The sequence below is a fragment of the Lepidochelys kempii genome, chromosome 3 (assembly GCF_965140285.1).
Source record: "Lepidochelys kempii isolate rLepKem1 chromosome 3, rLepKem1.hap1, whole genome shotgun sequence".
NCBI lineage: Eukaryota > Metazoa > Chordata > Testudines > Cheloniidae > Lepidochelys > Lepidochelys kempii.
Window position 1 is genome coordinate 120111341 of NC_136382.1, and position 10119 is coordinate 120121459.

The 10119-nt window shown below is 38.9% G+C and overlaps 1 protein-coding gene across 15 annotated transcripts in view; it reads left to right on the top strand.

Annotated features, from left to right (window-relative positions):
• The window catches only part of ARID1B (AT-rich interaction domain 1B), a 405620-nt gene extending 396431 nt beyond the window's left edge, over positions 1-9189 (top strand). For 8 of the 15 annotated variants that reach the window (XM_073337745.2, XM_073337737.2, XM_073337740.2 and 5 more), the window contains 3 exons: positions 515-1304; positions 3086-3216; positions 6144-9188. In XM_073337745.2, coding sequence (XP_073193846.1) covers positions 515-1304; positions 3086-3216; positions 6144-7874 — 2652 coding nt within the window. In that variant the 3' untranslated portion in view covers positions 7875-9188. Of the gene's footprint in view, positions 1-514; positions 1305-3085; positions 3217-6143 lie in introns of all 15 variants that reach the window. The other 7 variants (XM_073337738.2, XM_073337743.2, XM_073337748.2 and 4 more) reach the window with 3 other exon arrangements.
• Positions 9190-10119: the final 930 nt, after the last annotated feature.

The following is a 10119-nucleotide window of genomic DNA, read 5'->3' on the forward strand; positions in this document are numbered from 1 at the left end:
ACCTTAGCTGGTGAAGATAATTTCTTTTTCATGCCTAGATGTGTCCTAAGTGAGCAATATAATTTTACCAAACTTGCAAAAAATTCACCCCTGGATTGAGAGCTAACATGAGAAATTTTATCCAGTGGTAATTTTTTTTAAATATAAGTTTTTATAAGCACATCAAAGTCGGGTCTTAATATGCAAGCTGGCTCAATCATAACCATAGCATTGCTAGCTTGACTCTATAAGCAGCATTCTCTGCAGTCCTAAGGATTTTTGATTTTTAAAATGAGCTTTCTGCCAGTTCATATACATTTTGTATGATAGGAAAAGACAGAAAACTTTTGTTTAAAAAATAATTATAAAACTACTATTTTACCACCTCCTGTGTAACGTGTTCATTCTGAAATGTTGCCTTTATATTAGTGTCATGGAATCTAATGATGCCAGTCACTTTTTTAAATTACATATTAAATATCACTCCTGACTGTCAATATGATTGAGCTTCTTTCTCCAAAACATTCTTTTTCAGAACTATAAACGTCATATGGATGGCATGTATGGGCCTCCAGCAAAACGCCATGAAGGGGATATGTATAACATGCAGTATGGCAATCAGCAGCAAGAAATGTATAACCAGTACAGTAACACTTACTCTGGACCAGACAGGAGGCCTATCCAGGGACAGTATCCATATCCTTATAACAGGGAGAGGATGCAAGGCCCCGGACAAATCCAGCAGCATGGAATACCCCCGCAGATGATTGGTGGCCCCATGCAGTCATCATCCACCAGCGAAGGTCCTCAGCAGAACATGTGGCCAACACGAAATGATATGCCTTACCCTTACCAGAACAGGCAAGGCCCTGGAGGCCCTGCACAGGCTCCACCCTATCCAGGGATGAACCGCACTGATGATATGATGGTACCTGACCAGAGGATAAACCATGAGAGTCAGTGGCCTTCTCATGTCAACCAACGTCAGCCTTCTTACATGTCATCCTCAGCCTCCATGCAGCCTATCACTCGACCTCCTCAGTCATCCTACCAGACACCACCCTCAATGCCAAACCACATCTCTAGGGCTCCAAGTCCAGCATCCTTCCAGCGCTCTTTAGAGAACCGTATGTCTCCAAGCAAGTCTCCTTTCTTACCCTCTATGAAGATGCAGAAGGTTATACCCACAGTTCCAGTGTCACAAGTCACAGGACCTCCGCCCCAGCCACCACCAATTAGGCGAGAAATTACTTTTCCTCCAGGCTCTGTAGAAGCATCGCAACCAGTCTTAAAACCAAGACGAAAGATTACCTCAAAAGATATTGGTGAGCATCAAACAAAGGTCTAAATACAGAAATAGAAGTAAAGAATCTAGGTTAACTCAGCTAAATGTAAAGTGATTTTATCTGTTAAAATATAATAGCACCAAAAAAATTGTACAGAATGGGTGGTCATCCCACGGGTCATATACAGCTCAGCAAATGCTACATGGGACATCAGTAGCTGGGAACAAAAGGAGCATGGAATGTTGAGCCCTGTAGTCTCCACAGGTCTCTCTTTGTGTTAAAAAATTAAGGCAGTTTAGGCTCTCAAATTCTATGTGTTAGCTGCTACCCTAAAGCACCTACGCAATGGTCAGTACAACCATCAGCTGAGCAAAGTTTGTTCTTGTGGCACAGAAAGCATACCAAAGCACCGATGAAGTGAGCTATTGCTCATGAAAGCTTATGCTCAGATAAATTTGTTAGTCTCTAAGGTGCCACAAGTACTCCTTTTCTTTTTGTTGGTGCATTGTTTACTTACATTCACACACCTTCATTAAATGACCTTTTGTTTTTTGATGGCAAGTCTTATATCCAGCCAGGATAAGAATTTCCCTGCCACTCTAATGGTAAGGCTTTGTGTTATTGGTGGAGATGGGTTTTCTGTGGCTGAGGGGCGAATGCACTTAAAGGTATCTCCTAGGTATCATGTAGGAATGTGCTCTTGGAGGTGATATTTGGGGGGAAGGTGGAAACATGTTAGTGTGAAATCATAATGGTAAGATTCAAGAGGCCATTCTGACTTGGCATGCTGTGTAACTGTATGTCCAGTGTAGGGATATTAGTGTAAGATCCTCAGTGAGTTGAGTCATGCACTATATATTTATCGCAGTTGGGACTTCTTTAACATTTGGATAGACCCGGGTTGCATCTCATTGACGAGCATGGAAAATATTCTTAAAAATCACTCAAATAATCTAAGAGAGACTGTTTTTTAAATTAAAGAATTATTTTAAACTTTCTGGGGGAGATTATGTTTTATAGCATCAACTATGATTTAGTGCTCGTTCCCATAATATTTACTCTTGTACAATTGAAAGTTTATTATTTTTCTCCACATTATTCCCAAATATTTTCCTGTTTTGACTGAACCCATTACTACACTTCACTCGTTCTAGTTCCCATTTCTGTTCATGTCCTTTCTGACTTGTTCTGTTCTGTCCTTTCCTCTTCCTCATACTGATGGTAGATGACATATGTGAAGCCCTCTTAGTTGCAGCTTCCATCATATCAGTCTCCTCAGCCAAGTTCCTGAGTTAGAACCAGCATAGCAGTCACTGAGACACCTGGCTGTTTTCATTGCTTTTGATACTTTCACTGTATGATCTCTGCAGTGTGTTATACTAATTAAATACATCTCTGAGTGATAAAGATACACTCAGCATTCCTTCCAGCTGCCACCCCAACACAGAAGTAAAGGGCAGAAACAAAATGATCACTGTACTCTTTGTTTTGTTTAACTTGTTTTATAGATTTTTTTCAACTATTCAAACATTAGTAAAAGCATCTCACCATGAGGAAAGGCAAGAAAAACTGCCAGTTTCAAGTACTCACTAGAAACAAGGCTCACATCTGTTCTGCCAGAAAGGCAAAAGAAGAACTGGACCACATGGTGGAAGCAGTGATGCTCAGTGCCATAATTTAGAACCTGAACACACCCTGTTTAGCAGACTACCTTGTTTGTATTCTCTAAAGTCAGCATGTCAGAAGTCTCCCTTGAAAGTCCACCGACTCTCCGCTAGAAAGCACTGCTTCTAATATTTTTTTCTTCTCTCATTCTCCAGTAACTCCTGAGGCCTGGCGAGTGATGATGTCTCTTAAATCTGGCCTTTTGGCTGAAAGTACCTGGGCTCTAGACACTATTAATATTCTTCTGTATGATGACAGCACTGTTGCTACTTTCAACCTTTCGCAGGTAGGTGAGATGGCACTTTACCTCTCAACCTGATAAGATCAAAAATTCAAATTGAGGGACACAGAAAAATGATTGCGTGAGTCCATTAAAATTAATTATCATTAGCATAAATTAAAAACGTAAATTAAAAGATTCCATAACCTCAATTTTGCTGATTGAACATCAATGAACTACAAGAGGAACCCAGGCTAGTGTGGGATGGGGTAGATTATAAACTTAAAATGAGGAATATCTCTTGTGAAAATGGACAGTTAAGGTATAGGAGCATTTCAGCATTGGGAGAAGGCAACGTCCATGAATACATACTCATTTGAGGTATTCGTTGGGTCAGGTACATTAAAACAAACATTGGCTGTTAGCACCAGGCATATCAGGATACTGGGTTTTTTTTAAACTGGACGTTTTTACAAAATGAGGAATTATGTTTTCACAAAAGGTGTCAGATCGATAATGCTGCTAAAACCAAAATCCACTATTTATCTACAAGACATGTATAACACAGGATCTAATGGTATAAGCTTCTCCTACACTACCTTCCAGTGTTTCTCAGCCCTGTTCTAGTAATCAAGATAGCAGATACTATGGTGATGAGTATGGTTTAAGAACCTATGCTATGTAGAATAGAGTTTCTATTACTTTTCGTTACTTTGACCCATTTAATCCTTCACTTTTTTGATGCGGTTCTGTGCCAGTTTGGTGGCAATTTTTAATATAGTCTATTAGAACAGGGTCTAAAACCTCCAATTTATTTCACACAAAACACTGTACAGCCATCAGTTATGATTTTTTGGGTATTATTGTCTTGGGCTTGATTTGAACTGCTGATCAAGATTCCATATGATGTTTGGTTTCAGAGTAGCAGCCGTGTTAGTCTGTATTCACAAAAAAGAAAAGGAGTACTTGTGGCACCTTAGAGACTAACAGATTTAATTGAGCATAAGCTTCCAATGAAGTGAGCTGTAGCTCACGAAAGCTTGTGTTCAAATAAATTTGTTAGTCTCTAAGGTGCCACAAGTACTCCTTTTCTTCATATGATGTTTGGAAATTTCTGCAGTTATTAAATGTAGGTTTTTATTTGGGGTGGGGTTTTTTTTTTTAATATTTAAGGGTTTGGAAGTCTTAAGAGAACCATAGAATATGAACATATTTGTCCTCTCAATAAAATAAAACTACTGTAGAAAAATAGAAATTGGATGTAAGATGGGACATTTTCACTGAATAGTTATTATCAGGGATCCTAGTTTTCCATGACAGAAAAAAACAACATTCTCCAATAAAAATACATAAAAATCCATGCTTTTCCACGATTAAAGTTGAACGCTGAACTTTAGTTTCCCAAGCCACAATATATATAGGTATCAGATGAATACAATGTTTTATTGATATATTTGCAATTAAGTAAGTTTGAAGCCTACCAGTACCATTAATCATTATAATCAATTTAATAGAATTGCAATTTGTATTTCTTATGTATACCAAATACTTCTGTGTCTGTATTCTATATTTTGGGGAAATAGGGTTTTTTTTAAATGCACAAAAACACTGGAATAATCCAGTCACAGTGCATTGTTTCTTTACTGTTGTTGATGGCCCCACTGTTTGAGGCTCTTGTTTTCCTTTTTTGTCATTCAGTTTATGTTTAACACTTTCCATGTATTCTACAATTCGAATGTAATCTACAGCCTTGCTGCATACAGTACAGAACAACACATTATCATCAGCATGAAATTTGTCCTTGCCAAACTCAGTGAGATGATCCTTAGGGGTGATTTTTAAAGTTTTTGGCATCTTTTTGTAACTTTAATTACATCTGAAGGCTGAAATGAAATTTGAGCTGCATTAAAACACAAACCCCTATACACCATTGAGTAACCTGAATACACCGGAAGCAGTTTATTGGAGTATGTTAATTTTAAGCATATTCAAAAATCAACCACAAGAGAGGGAAGTTGCGTGCATTGAATAAGGGACACTGGTATTTCAGTAAAATTTAGTGAGTAGTTAATACATGTTTTTATTTTTTCACTAAACGTAAAAACTAAAGATTCTCTGTAAAAATGCAAATTCCATGTTTTTCTGTGGCAAATGGATTTCTAGGATCCCTGATTATTATTCCATAGTTAATAAGAACAATTAATAGGCAGACGTTTGGGACTGAATGTAGTAACAGTAATTCATCTTTGACACAAAGCCACTGAGGGTGAACCAGAATCAGGAATCCAAGTGTTGGCCTCCAGTAGTACAATAATTACACATAAATCCAGGTTTAAACACATAGGAAAACTACTTTTGAGGATATCTTACAGTATAGAGAACTGCCTGCCGGTAACAGCTTTCAAATATGCATGGACATAATGAAAACTATTCTGCTATATACATCATACAGGGGGGGAGAGTATCAACTCCTAGAATCAGCATTGCCAGAATCCCACATATTGGAAAGTTGGTTTAGAGACAGTAGGTCAGGTCCTTAACGTATGTAGATCATCTTAGCTCATGTGAAGTCAGAGGAGCTATGACAGTTTACACCAATTCAGGAGTGGTCAGAAGGAAAGAAGAATTTCCCTTTGTAAATGTTTGTCATTCAAGGCTTGGCAGTCAGTAGTTTGTAGGATGTGTGAAAATGTTCATAGAAATATGTATGCAGTGTTGTTGTAGCCAGGTTGGTCCCAGGATATTAGAGAAGCAAGGTGGGTGAGATAGTATCTTTTATTGAACCAACTTCTGTTGGTGAGAGAGACAAGCTTTCAAGCTTACACAGAGCTCTTCTTCAGGTCTGGAAACTAACTCAGTGTGTCACTGCTAAATACAAGGTGGAACAGATTGTTTAGCATCATTTGAATATGCTCATTGCTACTAACAAATTCCGTGCAGTCTAAAATGTTCATCTGAGTTTTTGACTTGTGTTTTATTTTTTCTCTCTCCAGTTATCTGGATTTCTTGAGCTTTTGGTAGAATATTTCAGAAAATGCCTGATTGACATTTTTGGAATCCTTATGGAATATGAAGTGGGAGATCCAGGTCACAAAGCACTTGATCACAACACAGTCAAGAAGGATGACAGCCAGTCCATAGCAGTGGATACTGGAAAAGAGGAGGAAAATGATGAATGTATTGACTACTTTGAGGAAGAGGAGGAGGAAGAGTGGGAGGAGGAAGATGAAATAGAAAAAACAGAAGGAGAAGAAAAGAGCACTGTTTTTGCCACTCCCAGTGCCATTGCTGATCCAAGTGAGAGGCCAAAACAAGCCAGTAAATTTGACAAGCTGCCAATAAAGATTGTAAAGAAAAATAATCTATTTGTTGTTGACAGATCTGACAAACTGGGGCGTGTTCAGGAATTCAACAGTGGGCTTCTCCACTGGCAGCTTGGTGGGGGTGATACAACTGAACACATCCAGACTCACTTTGAGAGCAAGATGGAGATTCCTCCACGAAGGAGGGCCCCTCCGGCCTTGAACTCTCCAAGCAAAAAGAAGGATCTAGAGGGGAAAGGTGAACCCGAAGAACTACAGGAAAAAAGTATAACAGCTACCATCGATGATGTCCTGTCAGCTCGACCAGGAGCATTGCCCGAAGACTCAAACCCTGGTTCCCAGACAGAGAGCAGTAAATTTCCCTTTGGAATCCATCAAGCCAAAAGCCACCGGAATATTAAACTGCTAGAAGATGAGCCAAGGAGTCGGGATGAGACTCCTCTATGCACCATAACTCATTGGCAAGACTCCTTGGCTAAACGCTGCATCTGTGTGTCAAATATTGTCCGTAGCTTGTCTTTTGTGCCTGGCAATGACGCCGAAATGTCCAAACATCCAGGCTTGGTGCTGATCCTGGGAAAGTTGATCCTCCTTCACCATGAGCATCCGGAAAGAAAGCGAGCGCCGCAGACATATGAGAAAGAGGAAGAGGAGGACAAAGGGGTGGCCTGCAGCAAGGATGAGTGGTGGTGGGACTGCCTCGAGGTCTTGAGGGATAATACATTGGTCACATTAGCCAACATTTCTGGGCAGCTAGACTTGTCTGCTTATACAGAAAGCATCTGTTTGCCAATTTTGGATGGCTTGCTGCACTGGATGGTGTGCCCATCTGCAGAGGCACAGGATCCTTTTCCAACCGTGGGGCCCAACTCAGTCCTATCGCCTCAAAGACTTGTGCTGGAGACCCTGTGTAAGCTCAGTATCCAGGACAATAATGTGGACCTTATCTTGGCCACTCCCCCATTCAGTCGTCAGGAGAAACTCTACGCTACTTTAGTTAGGTACGTTGGGGACCGCAAAAACCCAGTCTGCCGAGAAATGTCCATGGCTCTCTTATCGAACCTTGCCCAGGGGGACGTGTTAGCAGCAAGGGCAATAGCTGTGCAGAAGGGAAGCATTGGAAATTTGATAAGTTTCTTGGAGGATGGGGTCACTATGGCCCAGTACCAACAGAGCCAGCATAACCTCATGCACATGCAGCCTCCACCTCTGGAGCCACCTAGCGTAGACATGATGTGCAGGGCAGCCAAGGCCTTGCTAGCCATGGCTAGAGTGGACGAGAACCGCTCAGAGTTCCTTTTGCATGAGGGTCGTTTGCTGGATATCTCAATATCTGCTGTCCTGAACTCTATGGTTGCATCTGTCATCTGTGATGTACTTTTTCAGATTGGGCAGTTATGACATAAGTGAGAAGCCAAGCATGTGTGAGTGGAGATTAGAGGGTCACATATAACTGGCTGTTTTCTGTTCTTGTTTATCCAGCGTAGGAAGAAGGAAAAAAAAAGAATCTTTGCTCCTCTGCCCCATTCACTATTTACCAATTGGGAATTAAAGAAATTATTAATTTGAACAGTTATGAAATTAATATTTGCTGTCTATGTGTATAAGTACATCTTTTTATTTTATTTTTTTTTAACCAAAGTTGCTGTCTAGTACATTCAAAGGTCACACTTTTTTTCCATAGATTATCCTTTTCAATGTTCTTTTCCATGTTTGTATTACATATTTTTTGGGAAGCGAACTAGTGACTTTAAAAAAATTGTGGCAAACCATTATATGATGGGGGAAAAGAAATCTCACCACTTTGAAATGAAAAGGTGAAAAAAAAAACCAACATACCAAGTTCCTGTGTGTTTTATTTTTTCAAAAAAAGGAAAAATAAAAATAATCTATACACCATCACCCAAAGCTCTGTGCAATAGAAAATTCTAGTGATGTAGGTGTAGGGGATCACCGAGGGTGTCAGTCAGTAGTCAAAATACAAAATGATATTGGTTTCTCAACAGGAGAAATGGTTACATTAGGCTAGGAGCAAAACAAAAAAAAATGTTTTTAAAGTTTAAAAGATTTTAAACACAAACCTGACGACGATAAACGTAAATTGCTTCCTCACCAGAACTGTCTTGTCTGCATCTGTTGTTTGACCTTCCACAATGACAGTTCTTCACAATTCCTTTAATCATTTTTTTAAATATTTTTTTTATTGCCTAAGGGCCGTGATGTATATAGAAGTTGTACATTAAACATGCCCTCATCTTTTTTTTTAAGTACAAAGTTTTTAGTTTCTTTTCCATGATGTGGTAACTCCAAAGTGACAGTAGAATTTTTTTTTCCTTTCATTTGGGCCATATCTCCAAAAAAACCCGAGGGTAATGTACAAGTTTCTGTATGTATAAAGTCATGCTCTATTTCGGGAGAGCAGCCGATCACAATTTGCTTTATAAATCAAGGTGTGGAAATGGTTACGTATGGATTGATTTAAGAAAATGGTTACCAGTCTACAGACAAAAAAAATATATACAGAAAAAAAGGAAGAAACACAGCTTCAAAGATTTTTCAGTGATGAGAATCCGCATTTGTATTTCAAGATAATGTAGTTTAAAAAGGAAAAAAAACTTGATGTAAATTCCTCCTTTTCCTCTGGCTTAATGAATATCATTTATTCAGTATAAAATCTTTATATGTTCCACATGTTAAGAATAAATGTACATTAAATCTTGTTAAGCACTGTGATGGGTGTTCTTGAATAATGTTCTAGTTTCAATGTAGTGTACCAAAAAACAAACCAGGTACAAGAAACTGCAATAATAGTTATTCTCTGCCCCCCACACCCTTATGATTATGACTTTTAAAAAGATATTAATCTGTAATATTAATCAAGTGATACAGTAATTTACTCTCCTTTTGGAAGACTCTTTTCTGAGATTACAGAGAATAGATACCAGTTATTACTTATAAAAGGTGATCTTAAAAGGAGAAGATGTGATTAGCTGGTGGATAGTGCTGATTCAGCAGGTATCCACTCCACTTGCTACAGTCAGGGATCATAAAAAGAATATTAGAAAAAGTGACACACAAGATTTTTGTTAAAGCCCGAACCAACTTGAAGAAATGGATCTGTACTAACTACCTGTAATTCTTTCTTCTGGGTAAAGGCACAATGCACCAAGTGATATGGGCATTCACAGTAAACACACACATGCTCCTTGATATTCTATATGTTATTGCATGCTTACAACACTCATGGCATCTCGCTCTGAGAGGTGCTGAGCTCCTGGAACTCCCATTCAAGTGGATCAGGCTTTAATACAGCATATCCTTTCTTACAACTGATGGGAGATGGCCATTTGAATTTCAGGATTTATCTGGTTTCAGATACATTGACTCTCTCCCATCCACCACTCACCTGGTAATCAGCTTGTTGCTGAATATTGTTTATATTATTCATTGTTGAATATTCAACCGAAATATTTTTGCTGTTTCATCTTGGAACATTGACTTTGTTAATGTGATCATAAAAAGCTAATAATAATCAGTTTACCCGGAATTGCTGCATAATTACACTGTTAGTATCCTCCTCCTTTCTCCAATCACAGTACAGAGTTTCTTGAGAATTACTGCTCCCATAGGCCTACTGCTTATCTTC